The sequence below is a fragment of the Loxodonta africana genome, chromosome 18 (assembly GCF_030014295.1).
Source record: "Loxodonta africana isolate mLoxAfr1 chromosome 18, mLoxAfr1.hap2, whole genome shotgun sequence".
Lineage (NCBI taxonomy): Eukaryota > Metazoa > Chordata > Mammalia > Proboscidea > Elephantidae > Loxodonta > Loxodonta africana.
Genome location: NC_087359.1, coordinates 26,471,106 through 26,495,092, shown reverse-complemented (window position 1 = coordinate 26,495,092; position 23,987 = coordinate 26,471,106). Strand labels below are relative to the sequence as shown.

The window sequence follows — 23,987 nt, the reverse complement described above, 5'->3', positions numbered from 1 at the left end:
ACAAGTGAAGAGATCCATTAGGCCAGCCCTGGGAGAGTTCCTGGCACAGGACCGCCATTGTTCCCTGGGATGTACCACCCTCTCCAGTATGGATGTTCTCACCAATCCTGGAGGCCCCCAAAAGAGAGAGCTGTTCTGTATATCCACTTGCTTATGTTCTATAAGGGTTTACAACTTGGAAGGATTCAGTACCCACTGGTGGCACTGTGGTGAAAATGTGCAGCCAGAGGAATTTCCTGTTAGGGTATGAAGGGAGCTGCAGTAAAAGTAGAAGTAGTGTGTATTTGGGGAGGGGCACAGAGGGAGAACAAGTGGTATATTGCAGCAGTAACAGCAGCAGTGATAGTCAGAAACCGCTTGGGACAGAGTCAACCTCAAGAGCCTTAGGTGCTATCAGAGCAATGGAAACCAAGATAATTAAGTGTCACTCGTGTTCTTGTTTGTTCATTTCTGTTATGAACCCTTCCTGCTAGGAAACTAGGTAACCTGACAGACACTTTTCATTCTCTTCCCCACCCTGCTTCTTTGTCCTGAGGCCCAGGAACAGCAACAACAAGAAAAAAGAATTTCTAACGCTCCTTGACTCAGTGCCTCAGTATTAGGAGAAAAATGGTAGAGGGTAGTCTAATTCTGATCTAATTATGATAAAAGTAGATGCAGGCTCTTTCAGGCCTTACAGTCCTCTAGCCTACCTGTTGTGTTGTTAAGTGCTATCGAGTCAATTTCAACTCATAGCCTACTGGGCAAGCCCATTGTAGTATTGCAGAGTATTACAGTCTTGGTCTAAATTTTCATGAGACAGACCTAGCTTCCTGTTAGTGTCAAAGTCAGAAGTGAAGGAGGCAATTAAAACAGCAGCTTTGCCACAAGCAACCTTGACATGTAATCATGGTCTCCCTCATATAATTAAATACTGGCAGCCTCTTTTGGAGAAAAGTATATCCCAGATGGACGTGGTTTCAATCATTTAAAAGATGGGAATTTAAGGGGGAAATGTTTAATTTATAAAGAATCTCAGTCAGGTTCTGAGACATTTGAAGAGTAGACATTGAAGCCACTTGAGACGACTGGGAGAGAGTTATCATCCTTCTCACTTTTTAAACAATTTATATGTACCATGGTGATCTCAAGGACTTGATTGACCAGTCCCAATTTAATGGCAGTCTTTTTGGGCCAGTGGATTAGATATGAGAATGCACTTGGGGCACAATTGGCACATTCCAACCATTCGTTGCAGTAGCTTGGTTGCTAGGTAGAAATTAGTGTACCCCATCTTCAGTGTGGAGACAGGCTGCTTCTTCTGTTTCCTTGGGAACAGTCAGCACCATGCTTAACTTGAGAGCCACTGGTGAGGCAGGTTCTTTGGAGTCCTCAGCGACTATTTCAACATTGAACCTTGTAAGGAGCTCGATATGCCAAAGCAGTTCGTAGAGTGTTTTGATGGAGCTGGAAAAGAAATCTTGCCTCTTTCCACCTTGTATTTCATTTTTCACATTGCCACCACTTATGATCAAGCTGTGTTTTAAAAGGATGACGACACACTCTGGCATAAAAACCTTTGGTACTTTACTGCTGCTTACAAGATTTTAAAAAAGTGTTTATACTCAAATTTGAATCATTCAGATTCTTGTGTAATTGAGCTCTTAGTTTCATCTAATGTCAAGTACGGGCAACTGAATATAAACAAGCGAAGTTATAGTTCTGTGTATGCAAAACTTCTTATGCTCCTCAAATCTACCATGCTTTTTCTCCACTCTCAATCTTGTATAAGCTGTTACCTTTGTCTAGAATTCCTTCCCTCCCTGGCAAATTCCAGCTTTTTCTGCAAGATTCAACTCAAATGCCATAGCCTCTTTGAATCCTTCTTTAATTGTCTCAGGCCCTACAATCTCATGGCACATTTTCTTACAGTACCTCTAACTCCCGAGTTCTCTGAACTCTAAGCCAGGTTAGCAGGCTTCTTCTGTGAAGGGTCCAACAGTAAATCTTCAGACTTTATGGGCTGTATGATCTCTGATGGAATACTCACCTCTGCCATCGTAGTGTGAAAGCAGCCATAGACAATGTGTAAATGAATGAGTATGGCTGTGTTCCAGTAAAACTTAATTTAAAAAATTCAGTGGGCCAGATTTGGCCTGGGGGCTGTAGTTTGCCAACCTCTGCTCTGAGCTCTTTAGGGTATAAAAAACCAAAACCAAACCCATTGTCCTCAAGTCAATTCCGACTCATAGTGACCCCATAGGACAGAGTAGTACTGCCCCATAGGGTTTCCAAGGAGTGCCTGGTGGATTCCAACTGCCAACCTTTTGGTTAGCAGCTGTAACTCTTAACCACTATGCCACCATAGGCTCAGTCTTATTATTGGTGTGCAAATCCCTAGCACGAGGCACAGTGTCCTTGGTGTACCTCGATAAGTTTCTCAATAAATATTTCTTGAAAATGTCAGTTTGTAATGGTAAAAATTGACAAACTGTTTATACAAAGGTGATCTATGACTCGTTTTTATTAATATGGATGTATTTGGAGAAATAGATTAAATGTATAAAAACAATAAAATCAGAAGGGAAGAACACATTTTAATGATTTATATCAGAAGGAAATAAAGGGTTATCTTTCCAAGGAAGAGAGTGTGAAATTAAAAGTAATGTTTTTAAAGAATTTAAAATGACATGCTAATACAATGGCAGTATCTTTTGTTACAATTCAAACTTAATGTTTTTTTTCTTTTTCATCTTTTTTTTTATTTTGATTGTGCTTTAAGTGAAAGTTTACAAATAAAGTCAGTCTCTCATACAAAAATTTATATAAACCTTGCTGTATACTCCTAGTTGCTCTCCCCCCTAATGAAACAGCATACTCCTTTTCCACTCTGTATTTTCGTGTCCATTCAGCCAGCTTCTGACGCCCTCTGTCCTCTCATCTCCCATCCAGACAGGAGCTGCCCACATAGTCTCTCTCATGTGTCTACTTTATCCAAGAAGCTTACTCCTCACCAGTATCATTTCCTATCCCATAGTCCAGTCCAATCCCTGTCTGAAGACTTGGCTTTGAGAATGGTTCCTATCTTGGGCTAACAGAAGACCTGGGGACCATGACCTCTGGGGTCCTTCTAGTCTCAGTCAGACCATTAAGTCTGGCCTTTTTACAAGAATTTGAGGTCTGCATCCCACGGCTCTTCTGCTCCCTCAGGGTCTGTCTGTTGTGTTCCCTGTCAGGGCAGTCATCAGTTGTCGCTGGGCACCATCTAGTTCTTCTGGTCTCAGGCTGATGTGGTCTCTGGTTTATGTGGCCCTTTCTGTCTCTTGGGCTCATAATTACCTTGTATCTTTGGTATTCTTCATTTTCGTTTGTTCCAGGTGGGTTGAGACCAAGTGTGTTTCATCTTTCTTAATTTAAAAAATATTTATCCTCTTATTTAATTGCCAGTAGGTGATTGGGCCCCTGGTGCTCCTGCTGTTACTGATAAGAATGTATCTATTCTTTAGAAGTGTGATGGGTGGAAAAAAGGTAGAGCACCACTGGACTTGGATCTTCTGTGGTTAAAAAAGACTTCTTTTGTTTTTCTAGGTTGATTTGGAATCAAATCCACTTAACAGAAGTCCTGAATCACGTCCTGGCGGTGTTTATCCCAGTACCAAATTTCATCGCAAAGATAATCTCAACCCCAGACATATAAATCTTCCTCTTCCTGCTCCCCACGCACAGTATGCAATCCCTAATCGCCATTTTCATTCCCTTCCCCAGCTACCAAGACCGCCATTTCCAATTCCGCAGCAGCACAGTTTGTTAAATCAGCAGCAGAATAATTTGCCTGAGCAGCCCAATCAAATGCCACCCCAACCAAATCAGGTAGTCCAGCAGCAGAGTCCATTGAATCAGCAGACTCAGCAGCCACCTCCTCAACTCTCTCCTGCATACCAGGCAGGACCCAACAATGCTTTTTTTAATAATGCAGTTTCTCATCGACCACAGTCTCCTCCTGTGGAGGCTGTGATTCCTGAACAGCAGCCCCCACCCATGCTGCAAGAAGCCCACAGTCCTCTGAGAACCGTTGCACAGCCCAGCCCCATCCTTCCTTCACATCTGAATAATTTCATTGAAGAGAACTCCTCAGGATTGCCAATAGCGGAGGCGTTAGGTGAGTTTTCCCTTCATTCTCCACAAAAGTCACTGCTAAGTCTAAAAATTTCAGAGGTGGTTCAATGCAGATAATACGTGCTGTGCAATATTAATTTTGGTCAGGATTGGCTCATTTATTAAAGTAATGCCAACAAAAATCAGCCATTTAGTTCAATAATGAGAATCTAGTTCCAAATGGTATATATACTATTAAGTATCCAACTGATGACAGGTTACATCATTATCTGGGTAAGGAAAACTCATCATCATTACCTTAACTCTAGTTTCTGACAAATTTAGAAAACATTTACGTTCTCCCAAAACCAAATTGTAGCCATTTCTTTGTTTTTACAGAGAAAATTCTGGCCATACAAACTAACCTGAAACCTGAAATGCCTAAAATTTTAAATTTTTCACATATGTTTTTGTAGATCGTATGCATGGGAGTGTAGCTCTGGAAACATTAAGGCAGCAGCAAGCGAGGTTACAGCAGTGGAACGAGCATAATGCTTATCTCAGTCAAGGCAGTATTCCATACCCACACCATCACCATCCTCACCTCCAACATCTCCCTCAGCCGCCCATTGGATTACATCCGCCGCCAGTGAGAGCCGACTGGAAGCTCACCAACAGTGCCGAAGATGAAGCAGAAACAACGTACTCAAGGTATTTAAGCAGTCACAAAATAGCTTCTGAAACATTAACCCCTACAGTTGGTCGAATGTAGTTACTTTAGCATCAAATTGGAATATTGTCCCAAAGAAACTGGATGCTGGCCTTTTAGGCATATGCTACAAAGCTCCTTTGACTGACTCTAAAATAGAGAGAATTCATTTGAAAGCAACTCTTATACAAATCTAGGCATGGACCATCTACGGAATGCAAATTAACTTGGTCCCTTGCTTTTTGGTCTCTTCTGCAAAAGAATCATGCCATCGCTTTAGTAGTATGGAAAGTACTGTGTGTGTTTTTTTCCTATTTAGTAGTAAAGTAGTACTTTCACTGAAAGAATTAGTACTTCGAAAGAATGAATAAGGACACAAGTAAATAGTAGTTAAGAATTAGAAATTTATCATTAAAAAATTTTTTTCACCCAAGTAGCTTAGAATTCTACCTTATTATAACCACGGGTACTTACGAGTATTTGGTCGTGACACCGAATGGTCAGTGTCATGTGAATGCTATGAGTGTTTCCTAATCTCGTTTGAATAAGGTGCACCATTATTGTGACCCTTTATAACTTCCAGTTATCAAAGGCATGTAAAGACAAGGGCAGTTGTTGTTCTTAATGCCAAGGCTAAAGAAAGAAATCATAATTTTTTTTTAAAAATCAGGTACTTGGGCTTCTTTAGTGTCTGCAGTTTAGCATCTCTTGAGTGTAATACTTAACGTTTGAGATTAACTCATGTTAGTTAAGTATGATGATTTTGCTTACAGAAATCACCTGGGTAGCCATCAAAGCTCTCTTTAATATGATGGAGTCATTCTTTTGTTTTCTCATCATATTTCATCGTCTTTATGTAGGTTTCAAGACTTAATCAGAGAACTGTCTAATCGTGATCAAAGTGAAACACGAGAACTAGCTGAAATGCCACCACCTCAGTCAAGACTTTTGCAATATAGACAAGTTCAGACTAGGAGCCCTCCAGCAGTCCCATCTCCCCCGTCCAATTCAGACCACAGTAGCCACTTTTGTAACTTTAATGACAACAGCAGAGATGTTGAAGTAGCCAGCAACGCAGCAGCGTTTCCGCAGCGCCTACCGCCCCAGATGTTCAACTCGCCTTTCTCTTTGCCATCGGAACACATTGCGCCTCCCCCCTTGAAGTATCTGGCGCCTGATGGAGCATGGACTTTTGCTAACTTACAACAGAATCATCTAATGGGGCCGGGCTTTCCCTATGGCCTACCTCCATTGGCTCACAGGCCACCACAGAACCCTTTTGTGCAAATACAGAATCATCAACATGCTATTGGTCAAGAGCCATTTCACCCATTATCATCTCGAACAGTATCTTCTTCTTCGCTCCCTAGCTTAGAAGAGGTAAATGTCTTTCTTCTTATTTTCCTTTTTTTATTTTGGGATTGGTTGATTGTGGGGGGAAAATCGATATGTATTGATTTGATAATCCTAGTGGACAGAGCTTATTGATTTTAAGTCTTTAAAGATAGTTCTTTCCTGGAAATCATTTTAATTTCCACTCTCTTATTGTGGAAACTCCAGACTTTGTAGTATGGTCACTATCGTGGAAACATGCAGCCTCTTAGAGCCTTTTATTGCTGTTTTGGAACGTTTAATATCTGACTGACTTAACAAGGCTATTCATTCAAGCAGTGCTGTCATTTCTAATCAAGGGAAATGATTTTGAGTGATTAATCTTTTTACTTTATGTTACATTTGCTTATTACATATTAATTTTAGCTTCTCAAAGATGTTGACTTTCCTCAGTGAGTGGCCAGTTCCAAGTGCTACACCCTTTCTCCTATCATGCGTTCTGGGGCTCTGATAGATTTGAGGCAATGGATACACAATGATATTCTGATTCCCAAATGTCAGAATGTGCAGGTGTTCAATGTAGAATTTTAAAAATCTTAATGATTTAAAATCAGGACAGGTGTGTGTCAGGGCTGTATCCTGTATGCTGAGGAAATAATCTGAGAAGCTGGATTATATGACGAAAACTCAGCATCGGGATTGGAGGAAGAGTCATTAACAACCTCTGATACGCAGATGACACAACCTTGCTTGCTGAAGGTGAAGAGGACTCAAAGTACTTACTGATAAAGATCAAAGACCACAGCCTTCAGTATGGATTGCACCTCAACAGAAAGAAAACAAAAATCCTCAAAACTGGACCAATAAGGAACATCAAAATAAAGAAAGAAAATATTGAAGTTGCCAAAGCTTTCATTTTACTTGGATCCACAATCAGTGTCCATGGAAGCAGCATTGGGCAAATCTGCTGCAAAAGACCTCTTTAAAGTGTTAAAAAGCAAGGATGTCACTTTGAGAACTAAGGTGTGCCTGACCCAAGTCATGATATTTTCAGTTGCCTCATAAGCATGTGAACGCTGGACAATGATAAAGAAGACTGAAGAAGAATGGATGCCTTTGAATCATGGTGTTGGCGAAGAATATTGAATATACCATGGACTGCCAGAAGAACATACAGCCAGAATGCTTATTAGAGACACGTATGGTGAGACTTCATCTCACATACTTTGGACGTGTTACTGGGAGAGACCAGTCCCTGGAGAAGAACATCATGCTTGGTAAAGTAGAGGGTCAGTGAGAAAGAGGAAGACATTCAAAGAGATGGATTAACACAGTGGCTGCAACAATGGGCTCAAACATACCAGTGATTGGTGATAGGACCAGGCAATGTTTAGTTCTGTTGTACGTAGGATCACTTTGTTGGAATTGACTGGACGATGCCTAATAATAAATGTTTTATGTATGTATGTATCTGTCTCTAGCTAGGTGGCTAGCTATTTGAGATAAAATTAATTAATCGTTTTAACCATTTTGAAGTGTAGAATTCAATGTATTTTAGTATATTCACAATGTTGTGCAACCATCACTACTTTTCATCACTCTAAACAGAAACCCTGTGTGCATTAAGTCATTTCCCCAGTATCCTCTACCCCAAGTCCTTAGCAACAACTAATCTATTTTCTGTCACTTTGCAGACATTTTACATAAAGTTTTATGTAAATGAAATCGTACACTTTGGGGCCTTTTGTGTTTGGTTTCTTTCACTTAGCGTGTTGTTTTTAATGTTCATCTATATTGTAACATTCGTTTTTATGACTGAATTATATTCCACTTTTTGGCTATTATGAATAATACTGCTATGAACATTCGTGCACAAGCTTTTATGTAAACATGTATTTTCAGTTCTCATGAGTATATACTTAGGAGCTGAATTCCTGGATCATATGGTAACTCTATGTTTCACTTTTTGAGGACCTGCCAAGCTGTGTTCCATAGTGCCTGTACCATTTTACATTCCCACCCCCAAAATATGGAGCTTCCGGTTTCTCTACATACTTGGCATTTAAAAAAAAATAGCCATCCTAGTCAGTGTGAAGTGGAATCGCGTTGTGATTTTGCTTTGCGTTTCCCTTATAACTAGTGATATCTAGCATCATTTCGTGCTTATTGGCCGTTTATATATCTTCTTTGGAGAAATGTCTGTTCAACTCTTCTGCCCATTTTTAAGTTGAGATGTGTTTTTGTTTCTGAGTCTTAAGAATTCCTATTTTGGATACTGGGCCCCTACCAGGTACATGATTTTCAGATTTTTTTTTTTTTTGCCTGTTGTGTGTGTCATTTTTTCACTTTCTTGATAGTGTCCTTTCCTGCATAAATTTTAAAATTTTGATGAAATCCAACTTATATATTTTTCTTTTTTTTACTTGTGGTTTTTGTGTTATATTTAAGAAAGGATTGCCAAATATGAGGTCATGATTTACCCCTATGTTTTCTTCTAAGAGCGTTATGGTTTTAGGTCTTATATAAGCATCGTTGATCATTTTGAATTAATTTTTGTATATGGTATGAGGTATGAGTCCAGCTTCATTCTTTTGCATGTGGAAATTCAGTTGTTTTAGCACCATTTGTTGAGCAGACTATTCTTTTCCCATTGAATGGCCTTGGCATTTTTGTTGAAAATCAATTGGCCATAGATGTATAGGTTTATTTCCATATTCTTGTTTCTATTCCGTTGGTCTGTATGTCTGTCCTTATGCCAGTACTGTACTGTCTTGGAGCCCTGGTGGCGCAGTGGTTAACAGCTTCGCTGCTAACCAAAAAGGTCTGTAGTTTGAATTCACCAGCTGCTCCTTGGAAGCCCTGTGGGGCAGTTCTATTACTGTAGCTTTGTTATAGTAAGATTCAGAATTGGAAGTGTGAGTCCTCCTACTTAGTCCTTCTTTTTCAAGATTGTTTTGCCTATTCTGGGTCCCTTGAATTTCCATATGAATTTTAGAATCAGTCAGTCAGTTTGTGCAAAAAAAAATGCAAGCTGGAATTTTTATAGCGATTGCTTAAAATCTCTATCAATTTGGAAAATATTGCCATCTTAACAATATTATGTCTTAAATATTTTATTCTTTTTAATGTTATTAAAAGTGGAATTGTTTTCTTAATTTCCTTTTCTGATCACTTATTGCTCATGTATAGAAATAAAATTGATTGTATATTGATTGTGTTTCAGCAACCTTGCTGAACTCCTTCTTCGCTCTAATAGTTGTTTTATTCCCTAGGAATGCGTGTTTAGAAGAGTATGTCATCTGCAAATACATGTATTTTTACCTTTTCCTTTCCATCTGGATGCCTTTTACTTCTTTTTCTTACCTGATTGTCCTGGCTAGAACCCTTAGTACATTATTTAGGGTACATATTTGGCAAAATTCAAGAAAAGCAGGCATATATAGGGTGAGTTTTTCAAAATTACTTCTGTTACAATTTTTAATTTCATTCCATTGTTGTCATAGAACATGCCTTGTATGATTTCAGTCTTTTTAAATTTACTGAGATTTGTTTTGTGGCTTAACATATAATCTGTTGTGGAGAATGTTCCAGGGCCCTTGAGAAGAGTGTTCTATAGATATCTGTTATGTCTAATAAGTTTATACAACCAAACCCATTGCCGTCAAGTCGATTTTGACTCATAGCGACCCTGTAAGTTCATAGTGTTGTTCAAATCTTCTATTTCCTTTTCTATTGTACTATTTTAACTTCCTTGCCATTTATTTTAATACATATTTTTTAGTTATTTTGTTAGTGATTGCCCTGAGGGTTACAATTACTGCTTTAATTTATAACAGTCTGGTTCAGATGAATACCAGCTTAATTTCAACAGTATGCAAAAATTTTGCTCCTGTATGGTTCCAGCCCACCTTTATGCTGTTAGTGTCACGAATTACATGTTTATACATTGTATGACTATCAACATAGATTTATAATTACTGTTTTCATACAGTTGTCTTTTAAATCATATAAGACACAAAAAGAGGAGTTACAAACCAAAAATAATTAAGATTCTTTTATTTTTATTTTTTGCTTTGTATATAATTTTTTTCTTTTAAAGAGCATCCTTGTGTGGTTCCCATTTTCAAGGGGAATGCTTTCAGTCTCCGTTGGGAATGATGTTGGCTGTTGGTTTTGTATAAATACCTTTTATTATGTCATCATTTCCCTTCTGTTTCTATTTTGCTGAGAGTGTTGATCAGGAATGGATCTTGGACTTTGTCACATCCCTTTTCTGCATCATTGAGATGATCATATGATTCTTTTGTTTTATTTATGTGGTGGGTTACATCGATTGATTTTCTAATGTTGAACCATCCTTGCATACCAGGTATGAATTCCACTGGATCATGATGTATTTTTTTTAGTATGCTGTTGAATTCTATTGGCTAGAGTTTTGTTGAGAATTTTTGTGTCTGTGTTCATGAGGGATATTGATTTGTAGTTTTCTTTTTTGGTGATGTCTTTGCCTGGCTTTGATACCAGAGCTTCATAGAATGAATTCATAGGCATTCCTTCCTTTTCTATGTTCTGAAATAGTTTGAGTAGTACTGGTGTGAGCTCTTCTGAAAGTTTGGTAGAATTCTTCAGTGAAGCCATCCAGGTCAGGGCTTTTGTTTGTTGGCAGACTTTTTATTACCTCTTCAATCTCTTCTTTTATTATGGATCTGTTTAATTTTTGTACATCAGTTTGTGTTAGTTTACATAGGTAGTGTGTTTCTAGAAATTTGTCCATTTCCTCTAGGTTTTCCAATTTGTTGCAATAAAATTTTTCATAGTATTCTGTTAAGATCCTTTTTATTTTCGTTGATTCTGTTGTGATGTCACCCATCTCATTTCTTATTCAGGTTATTTGCTTCCTCTCCTGTTTTTCTTTTGCTAATTTGGCCAATGGCTTGTCGATTTTGTTGATCCTTTCAAAGAACCAACTTCTGGTCTTAATGATTCTTTCTATTGTTTTTCTGTTCTCTATTTCATTTGTTTCTGCTGTAATCTGTATTATTTCCTTTCTTCTGTGACTTTAGCTGCCTTTTGCTGCTCTTTTTCTATTTGTTCGAGTTGTAGGGTTAGTGTTTTGATTTGGGGCCTTTCTTTTTCTTTTATGTGTGTATTTATTGCTTTAAATTGACCTCTAAGCACTGCTTTTGCTGTGTCACAGAGGCTTTAGTAAGATGTGTTTTCATTCTCATTTGTGTCTATGATTTTTTTTATTCCATCCTTGATTTCTTCTATTACCCAGTTTTTCAAAACAAGGTATTGTTCAATTTCCATGCATTTGATTTTTTTCCTTGCTATTCCTGTTATTGATTTCTACTTTTATGGCGTTGTGATCAGAGAAGATGCTTTGTATTATTTCGATGTTTTGGGTTTTGTTGAGGGTTGCCTTGTGGCCTAAAATGTGGTCTATTCTGGAGAATGTTCCACATGCATTAGAAAAGAATGTACACTTTGCTGCTGTTGGGCAGAGCGTTCTGTATATGTGTATGAGGTCAAGTTGGTTGATTGTGGCATTTAGATCTTCTGTACCTTTATTGAGTTTCTTTCTAGACATTGTGTCCTTCACCAAAAGTGGTATGTTGAAGTCTCCTATTATTATTGTGGAACTGTCTGTTTCTCTCTTCAATGCTGTTAGAGTTTGTTTTATGTATTTTGGAGCCCTGTCATTGGGTATGTATGTTATTTATTATGGTTATGTTCTCCTGTTGTTGACCCTTTAATCGTTATATACTATCCTTGTCCTTTATGGTGGATTTTGATTTAACGTCTATTTATCAGAGATTAATATTGCCACTCCTGCTCTTTTTTGGTTATTTTTTGCTTGGTATATATTTTTTCCATCCCTTAAGTTTTAATTTATGTCTTTGTGTCTAAGTTGTGTCTCTTACGGACAGCATATAGATGGATCATGTTTTTTAACCATTCTGTCACTCTCTGTCTCTCTATTGATGCATTTAAACCATTTGCATTCAGTGTAAATTTCAATAGGTATGAGTTTACTGCTGTGATTTTGTCATCGTTTTTTAATAGTGTTGACCATTTCTTTGTTCTGCTTAATTTTCTGTGCTGAATTCTTTTTGTTTATGGATTTTCTTTTCATTTCTTTTGTTATTGTTGATTTTGTATTTAAGTGAGTCTTTATTTTTTTCTTCTTTTTTGTTTTTTGTTAGCTTCCTTTGCAGTTACCTTGAATTTTACCTTTATTTTCCTATGTTTAAACCAGTCTTGAATTTCTTGATATTGCCTTGACTTCCTCTTCTATGGAAGTTCTATAACTACACCGTTTATTATCTCTTTTTTTGGAGATTGTCGTCATTTATATATTGATGTCTCTGGTTCCCTATTTTCAGTCTTTTAGGTTTGTTTTATTTTTGAGAATTCTGTATCTGGATTGGCATCCTAATCTTGGATTGTTGTTGGTTCTCTAACCGAATGATTCCCTTTAATATTTCTTGTAATTTTTGGTCTGGTGAAAACAAATTCCCTTAATTTCTGTTTATCTGGAAATGTCCTAATTTCACCATCATATTAAGAGAGAATTTTGCTGGATATATAATTCTTGGATGGCAGTTTTTTTCCTTCAAGCCTTTTGTATATGTCGTCCCATTGCTTTCTTGCCTGTGAGGTTTCTGCTGAGTAATCAGCGCTTAGTCTTATTGGTTCTCTTTTGTATGTGACTTTTTGTTTTTCCCTAGCTGCTCTCAGGATTCTTTCTTTGTCTTTGGTTTTGGCAAATTTGATTATGATGTATCTTGATACTTTCTTTTGGGGTCTATTCTGTGTGGGGTTCATTGAGCTTCTTAGATGGATATCTTCTCGTCTTTTCATGATATTAGGGAATTTTTTTGCCAGCAAATCTTCAGCAGTTCTCTCTGTATTTTCCATTGTCCTCCCCTAGCCCCACCCCTTACCCCCCATTCTGGAACTCCAATCACACGAGTCCTGAATTCTTGTTTTGTTTTGATATATCTGAGTAGGCCAGGTGTGTGTGCTACTCTGGTCGGTAATCTGGTTGTGTTGAAGCTGTCACCTCCTGTCACCAGGTGGGTGGAGCATTGACTTGAAGTGTGAGCATGGGTCCATGTTCGCTGTTCTTGCAGGGCTGCTGAGGATGTAGGTGGCGTTTTTGGTGAGATGATGTATCTGACCTGCTGTTCACTTGGCCGTGGGTGTAGGGGGTATTCCTCCTGGTCATTGAGTTGGATGTTGTGTGTGTGCTCTGTTGCTTGCCAGTTGGTCAGGATGAAGGTGCCCAGGTTGTCTGTCACTGGGTATGTGGTGTGGAGACTCTCACTGTTAATCTAGGCCAGCAGGGCTGCATGGGGGTGTTCAGGATAGCCACAAACCAGTTGCAGGGGGTGGTGATGTGGGGGGGGGGGCAAGATAGGGGAATACTGTCTGCCTATTGGTGGTTGGTTTGACTGCATACCCCATCCACTAGAGCACATTGTGAGGGAGGTTGTGCAGCAGTTCCTCAGTTGCCTGGTGCTATTTGCTGGAGGAACTGGGTAGTGCCACTGGTCCTCAGGCCCCCAGCGTGGACAGCTGGATAGAGCAGGTGGTACTATCAGCCCTCACCACCCCCCCGCATATGGGTAGTTTAGCTTCCATCTTAAGGGGCAGGGTGAGGGTGAATGCCACAGCTCTGCAGCTATGAGGAGCAGGGAGAGGGTATGGGCGAGTAGATTGGGAGTTTTCAGGCCTGTGGACCTCTGGAATGGGGGGCTGGTTTGTGTGCAGTGAGTGGGGTGGGTACAGTTAACTTTTGCAGGGCATGAACCACTCCTGTCTGACTGTGGCTTTGAGTGCAGAGTCTCTTCTGCTTGTCTGCATTAGATGGAGTGAGTTTTGGCTGGGAATGGTACTTGCTTTGCTCAATATGGCTGCATTGTGCAGGCTCAGCCAGCAAGGCACTGGCGCAGGTAACCAGAGGGGAGAGAGAGTGCTGCAAGTCTGTGGGCACCTTGCACCAGTGGCTAGGCAAAGGACCAAGTGCCTTGTACTGGGCCGAGAGCTACCAGCTTAGGGGGTGGGACAGCGTCAAATACCACAAGTCTGCAGCTCCTGCTTAGCTGCTGCAGGTTAAGCGCACATCAGTTGGGAATGCTGCCCATCTTGTCCCAATATGTCTGTGCTGTGCTGGCTCAGCCAGTGAGGCTCTGCCACAGGTGATCGAAGAGGGTGAAGGGCACTGCAAATCTGTGAAACTGCAGCTCCAGTGGCTGAGCAAAGGGCAAAGGGCCCACCTCCTCTGGATTGGAGCTGTGAGTTCCTGGCTTAGAGGGCATGGTGGTGTTGAATGCTGCTGGACTAGTGTCACAAGCAGGGAGAGAGAATGGGTGACGGAGTGAGAGTGTACCTTGGGCCTATGGAGCTCTGGCAGGGAGTGGGCCGGGGGATATGTGGTGGGTTGGATGCATGCACTTAACTTTCACAGGGCTGGAAGCACTCCTGGCTGATTCTGGATGTACGTGCAAAGTCACTCCTGCTTAGCTTCACCAGCGGGGGTGGGTTTCAGCTGGGAATTCTACTTGCTTGTCTCAGTATGTCCATGTTGTGCAGGTTCAGCTATCAGGACGCGGGTGATCTGTAATTTTCTGTTTTCACTATTTTTTTAATTGTCTCTCCTTCCACCTGTTGCTCAGTGCAATTTTCAGCCTCGTCTTGATGCTTAGTTGACAGTTTTTTCTTTTAGTGTTTTGAATATATCATCCCACTGCCTTTTGGCCCCCATGGTTTCTTTAAGAAACCAGCTGTTAACATTACTGATGGTCCTTTTTATGCAAAGAGTTGCTTCTTTCTTGACAGTGCTTTTGAGATCCTTTTTGTTTGACTTTTAATAGTTAAATGATTATTATTTGCCTTGGTGTGGATCTCTTTGAATTTATCCTATTTGGAATTTGTTTTGCATCTTAGATGTGTAGATTGATTAATGTTTTTCATCACATTTGAGAAGTTTTTGACTATTATGTCTTCAAATACTGCTTCTGGACATTTTTCTTTTCCTCTCCTTCTGTGTATATTTGTATGCTTGATGGTGCTGTAAAGAACTCTGAGGCTCTATTCCTTTTTCTTCTTCTTTTTTTTTTTTTTTTTTTTGTGCGTTCCTCAGACTGGCTAATCTTAATTAACTTACCTCCAGGTTTGCTGATTTTTACTTCTGCCTGCTTAAATCTACTGTGGAAAGCCTCTAGTGAATTTTCATTTCAGTCATTGTACTTTCCAACTTCAGAATTTCTATTTGGTGCCATATTGTAATTTCTGTCCCTTTATTGATATTTTTCACTCTGTTGAGACATCATTCCTATAGTTTAATTTTATAGACATGGTTTCTTTAGTTCTTTGAACATATTTAAAATAGCTGATTTAAAGTCATTTGTCTAGTAAGTCCAATGTCTTGGCTTCCTCAAGTATAGTTTCTGTTGATAGTTCTCCCCCCGCCCCCTGTGTATGGGCCATACTTGTGTTTCTTTGCATGCCTTGTAGTTTTTTGTTGATAAATTGGACATTTTGGGTATTGAATCTATACAAGTTTTTGAGAAATGCCTGTCACCACCCCTTCCCCGGATTTCTCCCCACACCTTGTGCAGCGGCCACATTAGCACTCTACAACTTCTAACTTAGGTGAGATAAGGCAGGTCTTTTGAGCTGGACTTCTAGGGAGCCACCAGACACAACAAAACAGATAATAACAATTCATTGAGAATGAGGTCCATTCTGCTTCTGAGAATGAGAGCTGTTCTACTTACTCTAGCACTAGTACCAGGAGTGGGGGCTCCTATTTTCAGGGCTCCCACTGAGCTGGGGAGCAAGGGTTGGGATCAGGTGAAAACACCACAAAGCTTGCTGTTCTTACTGAGAGTCACCTGTTTTTTCTCGCATAAGAGTTCCCAGTTGCTTCAAAGTTTTGGTTAGTTTCCAGAATTCCAAAAAAGTTGATTTTGTCAGTTTCTGCTGTTTTTTTTTTTTTTTTAATTAATTTTATGGAGAGATGGACTTTGGAGTTCCTTACTCTGCCATTTTTGCTGATGTCACTTGTGACATTTTTATTTACCCAGTAAGATGAGTTTATAGTATGTGGAGAAAACTTCTGTGCCAAAGTTTTTATAAGGTTTTATGAAGGTTTGTACTTTACTAAATAATAATTAATTAATACTGAATAATGTACTTTAATCATTGATCCATTTATATGGTTCTTGGTTTTGGAATTTAAGTTGTTTGTACCCTGGTGCTCTTAATATTTGGTATTACTCTTTAGCAATGAATGTATGAATAAGTACCTTTAATCTGACAGTGAGTTCTTACAGTGAAATTACTTTTACAAAAACACTTGGTTACCTTTATACTGATGCATGAGATTCACAAATGATGACTAACTTGCAACACTGAAAAATACTTTGACAAGGAAAATATTATTTTTACCACATTGCAGGTTTTAAAGTTTTCAGTGCATTAGGATAACTTTTGTCAGTAACATTGTACAAAATGATTTTGTATGAATCATTTCACAGAATAAATCATTTATGTGCTTGCTGTTTATTTGCAGCCTTTTAAAATAATCTCTTTAATATAAATGATACCGAAAAATGTCTTATTTCCTTCCCCGCTGTGTATTCTTTTATTGCCAGAAACCTAGGCAAATTAATCTCATGTGGGACAAAAACACCGAGATGTTAGCTTAACAGTTAACTTGAATAGAGATGGTTTTTCATATTACATTTCACTAGGTTTTCCATTTTTATAATAACTTTGATATTTCTCTTGACAAATGAAATACATGGTCAAAATGGCAAATGTAGATGTTAAAGAGAAATTATCTATAACTTCACTGTACAAAGATAGCTGTTGTAACATTTAGCCTTTTACTCTTTTGTGCATAGGTATGAGCATGTGACTGATTTATGGAGGGACATTAACTTGTTGGAGAAGACTTGAAACAATTTTTTTCCCAATTGCTGTGCTGTACACCACTCTGTCAAACTTTTCATTTTACTAGGCAAGACACTCTTAATAGATTATTGGTCCTATTCCATTAAAATTTTTGCTACTTTCAACTTTTAGATTATTTTCGTTTAGATGATTAAGACTTAACTCCATAGCAACAAAGATAAATTATATATAAAAAAAGGGCTAACTCCCTGAGTTTTCCTCCCTCACCTTTGATGCATCTAAAGCTGTGGCCCTCAGCATTCTCAAGCATTACTTTAAAAAAAAAAAAAGCTGGGAAATGTATTTAATTGTGATAATTTTTATTCTTCAGAGAAAACACAAAGTTATGAATTGAAGATAAACTTCTACTGTGAACTACTTTATTTCCTACCCAAACTGATGTTTTCTCATTGTAAGAGGTGTTGTGTTTTATAACTGATAACTTGACTGTTTCATATTCAAGAAGAGTAAATGGGAGCCAGATAGATTCAAGGTGGCTCAGAGTGTCATGGCAGTGAGTCTGGCATTTCCCTCTTAGATGTAATATGTGCATTCATTCTGGTATGTCCTGTATTACCTTGTGTTTATGTGTCAGAAAATAATATTCCTTGGTGGAAAATACTCTGCAAATTGTAAGTACCCTTGCCTGTCAGATGCTTCAAACGGTATTTTTCTTTATCTATACCTAAATTGGTTTTAATCTACTTTCCTACAAAGTTACATTCATTTCCGTATACCTCTCTTTCAGGAAAAATGGTAACAAAACCGAGATATAAATGTGTCATAATTCTACAAATTAAGAGAAATCTTTGCTTCTTTATAATTGAATCATATGAACTTAATTTGAAATGTTGAAGTTCTTAAAATTCTGTTAAAGTAATGCATTTTGCTTTTTAAATAATGTAAAATAATAGTGGGAAATATTGTAGTTATCTGGGCAAGAAGATGATGGTAGCTTGCTTGGCCTATAGTGTAGCAATGTAAATAGTGAGAAGTAAATAAATTCAGGATTTACTTTGTAGGTAAATCCAAGAACCTACAATAATTCCTGATGGATTAGATGTGATTTGTAAGGGAAGGATAGGAAGTAAGAACAGGACCTAGTCTTTGGGCCTGAGCAACTGCCTAAGTGGTGGTGCCATTTCCTGAGATGAGGATGGCTTGGGTGAAGGAGCTCATTTTCAGAGTATGGGGAATCAGTTTTTTATTTTGCACATGCTAAGTTTGAGGTACCTATTTGACATCCAGCTGGAGGTATCAGCTGAACAGGGAACTCAGGGGAGATGTCTGGACTGGAAATACAAATTCGTCCATAGTTGGTATTTCAAGTCATGTCACTGAATGCAGTTGTTTAGGGAGAGATCATATATAAAGACGAGAAGTCAGCCTTCGCAAAATCTTGAGGCATTCTCATAGAGGAGAAGAGCCAGCAAAGAGGATGGAGAAGTAGTATGCAGTAAGAAAAATGGGAAGACAAAGTGAGATGTTGCAGATGCCTAGAGAAGAAATTATTCGGGAAGAGAAAGTGGTCAGTTATATCAGATCCAGATGAGAGCTCAGATAATTCAGGAGTTGGCAATAATCAGTGGTTATTGGTCACCATGTTAAGAGCGATTGGGGCAGATTAAGGAGAAATTCAGAGGATAGCAAGTGAGGATAGTGACTAAGATGATTCTTTGGAGTTTCGCTGTGAAAGAGAGCAGAGAAAAAAGATGGGGAGTCAGGGGAGGTTTGACATTTTGTTTATTTGATGTTATTTGATGATGTTAAAATCATTTTTGTGTGTCAGTGGGATAATCCACTTGAGAGGGAGATTGATGATGTAGGGGAGAAAGGAAATAATTGCGAGAGTAAAACCCTTGAGAAGGTGGCAGAATTTGAAATGAAGGAAACAAGTAGCTTTGTAAGAAATAGTTTGAGGAGATAAAACTTGCACATTTGAGAATATCTTTATTCTATCCTCACCTGTGATTGACAATGGTTATCTGGGTCAGTGGTTATCTGGGTAGAGAATTTAAATTGAAAATAATTATCTGTCCCCCCAAAAAGAAGAAAGTCTTCTGGTATTGAGTATTTTGGATGAGAGATCTGGGCTCATTTTGATTCATTCTTTTGGAGATGACTCGCTCCTCCCCCTGCCCCTTCCCACCCGCCCCCCCCCCGATGCTTTAGGGTTTTTTTCTTTGTTTTTTTTTATTTTTGCAAGTTTACAGTAATATGTCCATATGTAGGTTTTTCTTCATTTATTGACTTGGTACTTGGTACAGCCTTTCAATCTAGATTCTAGATCTGCTCCTTCCAGTAAAGTAACCAGTAGGCATGGGCAGCTATTTTAACTTATATAAACTGAAATTAAATAAAATTTAAGTTCAGTTCCTCAGCCAACTAGTCACATTTCAGATGCCCACTAGCTACCTTATTGAGCAGCACAGAGACAGACCATCTCCGTCATCACAAATGGGTCTTTTGGATAGCACTGCTCTAGAGAGAGACGCTCATCTTCCAGCTCTGTGAAATTCTCTTACATTATTATTTATTTGTGTGTAATTTCCTACCATCTCTGTTCTCTCCTCTCACTTTCCAAAACTTCTTTTGATAAGATGTTAGACCTCTTGGATTCGCCATATCTCATTATTCCTCTCACATTTTTATATCTTTATATTTTTATCCTACTTTGAAAAAGATTTCCTTGATTTTATCTTCATACTATTCTATTGTATTTTGTATTTGAACTCTCATATTTTTAATGTTCAAGAGCTCTTTATTTTCACATTTTTCCTTTTTCATATCTTGTTTTTATCTTACAAATACAATGCCTTTTCTGAGAGAATACCAATTAGAAGGTTTGTCGTTTGTTTTTATTTTAGATTTTTAGTAAGAACTAAAACAATATTTTTTTAAACGTTTTAAAAAAACATTTTTATTTCTTTGGGCCTCTCTTTTTTCCTGTTTATGTATCTATGACTATCTTTTATCCTGGAGACTTACCTTTAATGTGTGGTGGCCCTTGGTATCTGTGTCACTAAAAAGTTTCACTGAAAAGTAATTTGGGAGTTGTGTATATGTGGCAGGACTTATTGACTAGCAGGTTTCACTTTTGTTTCATTGAGCGGAGAACCAATCTTTTCCCTGGGAGCCACATAAAGCTTGAATCTCTCTGGAGCCTTTCCATTTTCTCAGGTTTTCGTCTGTCTGTTTCTTTTTTGCCTGTGTTTCAGGTACCTGGATGGCTGTATTCCACGGTGGTCGTGGAGGAGGAGTGGAGAGTAAGGCCAGATGTTCCTTATACAGACTTTGAATTCATCCTTCTAATTTTATCCCTTCATTCTCCTTTCGCCTCCCGTTGTAGCTAATGTTTCCGAGGCCCAAGGCTCTGGAATTCTGCAGGGTGGTTTGATTCTCATCTTGAGTGTGTAGCTATAACTCCATCCTTATTCTACAGACATGGTTCCTCTATCTAGCCTCCATATATTCCCAAATGTGCTGTCTTCTGATGGCCAGTCGTCTGGTTTTGATTTGTTGCATATCTTTTTTATTGATCTGTTATTGTTTTAGTGAAGTTTAGAGTCACTCTCCACCATTAATGGGAATCATGCGTTTTAGAAAAATATTGTTTTATAATTTATCTTATGAACCCCATGACATTACTGTTCAAACTACACTTTATCCGTCACACATTGTCTGGCTTGTTAGTAATGGTTGTTTTTAATTCTACAGTGATATTCCTTTCTTCCTTCCTTCCTAGTTTCTTTATTTCTGGGTAACTGTACCTCTCTACCAAGCTCTAGCTCATTGTTTTAAACATAAGATGATAACCTTATGGGTAGTTCGTTTGAAAGAAGTTAGTAGAGCCCAAGTCTGTTCTATAGACAGAACTTTCTTTTTCAAGTCTTGGAAAAGTTAAATTAAAAAAAATATATATGGCATTTATTCAACATTTTAGTTCTTTTGTCAAATATTTATTGAGGGCTTTTATGTGTTGTGTACTGTATTAAGTTCTTGGAATACAAAAGTAAGATCTAGTTTTGACCCTCAGAATCCTTGCATATCCTTGACATTTCTTTTTTTTAAGTCAATGTCAGTGTCTCTCCTTGGATCATACAAATTCAGGCCTACGCATACTTTTTGGATTAAGAGAAAAATGATAGCTTCTCTAAAAAATCGATTTTGCTAATGAACCACCAACCTTCGCATCTTATGAGAGCTTATATAGTTGAAAGAGATGTAAAGCGGTGAGATTTAGTGATCTTTTAGACCATTAAACTTGCATAGTTGTGAAAGGTTCTAACAACCTTAATGGCTCAGGAGTAAGTATTGTTTAACTCAAAGGATTCAAACTAATGGTTGAGTTTTGTTTTGTCTGGCTCATTCAGCGGTGTTTAGAAAATTGAATTTGACTAGTTCAAGTGCCAGGCATGTATTCTGTAGTTCATCACAGCACAGCTCCCTCTTGTCTAATGCCTGATCTCCTTTTACACCTTTAGGTTATAGACCTGGGTCTGCAGGTGTTGGAATTTGCTACTCCTAGTTTGAATAACTAGGAACTAGGCAGTTCAAATCCGCCAGGTGCTTCTTGGAAACTCTATGGGGCAGTTCTACTCTGCCCTGTAGGATCGCTATACAGCACTGGGTTTGAATAAATGATGGAGATGCAGCTATTAACTCTTTCACTACTGTTGGTACATGTAGGCACCACTTTACATTTTCCACCCCTGGGGTTTCTTGGGAGGCTTTTTTGACAGGGACTTACATAACTGCCTAAAACAGAAGGAAGTTTATCATTACCATATTGCTGGGTTGAGAGGTTTTTGTATGTGATGCTTTATCCTGCAGGTGTGCTTATGTGAAACTTTTGTTTCTTTGGGCTTCTGTACAGCGAGATTAGGCTTGTAAGTATATTTACTGTTTTCTGTGTCTAGCTGGGAAGGTGCAGGTTTCAGGGTTAGGTAATATTCAAGTGAAATAAGTTATTTTCAGGCACAATATAGCATAAGCACATGTCCTTGACATACTGTATCACCACTGGTAGATGTAAGTACTGCTTACATTTTTCACGTCTCAGGCTTCTGAACAGCGAAATAAGCCTTGTAAATATATTTATGGTTTCTTGTGTGTTATTGGGAAGGTGCAGCTTGGGGATTGGGTAATATTCAAGTGAATAACTTATTTTCAGGCACAAGAGGCTATAAGCATGCATTGTAGCATCCTTGGTGTACTACATGTATGCATACAGCTCGTTCAGTCATCAGGGAGTTGCCTTCTGGTACATGAGCTGTGTAAGTAATTGTTTTGCAATAAGAAATAATGTATTGCAGTAGTAACGTTCCCATGACAGCACTTCCTTTGAGGATGTTTTATTTTTGCAGGAGCCTGGAATTATACAGTGTCTCGCCTTATATATTCTCATATTGTTTTGGCAACTAACAATTGTTTTGCTAACTGTGATAGTTAAGTTATGTGTCAGCTTGGCTAGGCCATGATTCCTAGTATTGTGTAACGGTCCTCCATTTTGTAATATTATGTAATAATCTTCCGTGGTATGATCTTCCATAAGCATTCACCTGTCAAGGGAACCAGAAGACAATGCAGAGAATACAGAACTTAAAAGAAGCAGGCTCAAACAACAGTTATGTACAGCCAGTGCAGGGTGCCTTTATTTGTTGCCCCATGTTTTCAAAAGTTTCCCTCAATAAAATAAAATGGCTAAGATAAAATGATTATTTTCCCTGTCTCATTCCATCCATCCTACCTCCAGAGCCCCCTGCTACATATGTGTAAGAAGAAGAAGAAAAGTTCTACATATGTGTACCACATAATATTTATAAAGATCCATCTTACGTAACAAAATTACCACCACTCAGCGATTCAGCATGCATTCCAATAGTGAAGAAATATTACATCAGTGAAAAAATCACAAACATAAGATAACTCAGTAGTGGAAGGATTTTACATAGGATGCAGTAGAAGAGTTTTAATGACATGAAAAGATATCCATGATATTTTAATGAAAAAAATTACCAAACCATATAATGCGATCTCATTTTTAATAAATATGTAAGTTTGTATGTATATGAAGCCCTAGCGGCATAGGCGGCATAGTGGTTAAGAGCTTGGCTGCCAGCCAAAAGTTTGGCAGTTCAAATCCACCAGCCACTCCTTGGAAACCCTGTGGAGCAGTTCTACTCTGTCCTGTAGGGTTGCTATGAGTCGGAATTGGCTCGACGGCAACAGGTTTATACATAGAAAAATTTCCTCATCAGATTTTGTCTTTAATATATTATCTTTTCCTCTTTTTCATTGTCATTGCTTTTGTATTTGCTGAGTCTATGTTTTTCTTGTTTTTTATCTTGGTGTGTAGGATTGTTAGCTTCCTTTGTGGTTACCTTAATATTTACCCCTATTCTTCTGAGTTTAAACCAATCTTCTATTTCTTTATATCCCCTTGACTTCTTCTCCATATGAAAGATCTATGAGTACATTTTTTAGTCCCTCTTTTTTGTTTTAATTTGTCATCTCTTACATAATAACGTCTCTGTTTCCCTGTTTTGAGTGTTTTAGCTTTGATTTATTTTTGCGATTTCCCTATCTGGGTTGATATCTGGTTGCTCTGTCCTGTGTTCTAGTTTTGGGTTGTTATCTGAAGTTACTGATTTTCTAACCACAGGACTCCCTTTAGTATTTCTTGTAATTTTGGTTTGGTTTTTGCAAATTCCCTAACCTTCTTTTTATCTGGAAATGTCCTAATTTCACTTTGATATTCGAGAGACAGGTTTGCTGGATATGTAATTCTTGGCTGCAAATTTTTTTCCTCCAGGGCTTTATGTATGTCATCCCATTGCCTTCTTGCCTGCATGGTTTCTTCTGAGTAGTTCCAACTTAGTCTTATTGACTTTTTTGTAGGTGACTT

At 38.3% G+C, this 23,987-nt stretch overlaps 1 protein-coding gene across 8 annotated transcripts in view; it reads left to right on the top strand.

The window, feature by feature from the left end:
* HELZ (helicase with zinc finger) overlaps nt 1–23,987 on the top strand; it is a 193,575-nt gene that overhangs the window by 141,553 nt on the left and 28,035 nt on the right. For all 8 annotated transcript variants that reach the window (XM_064270877.1, XM_064270875.1, XM_064270876.1 and 5 more), the window contains 3 exons: nt 3,568–4,138; nt 4,551–4,785; nt 5,644–6,163. In XM_064270877.1, coding sequence (XP_064126947.1) covers nt 3,568–4,138; nt 4,551–4,785; nt 5,644–6,163 — 1,326 coding nt within the window. The remainder of the gene's footprint in view (nt 1–3,567; nt 4,139–4,550; nt 4,786–5,643; nt 6,164–23,987) is intronic.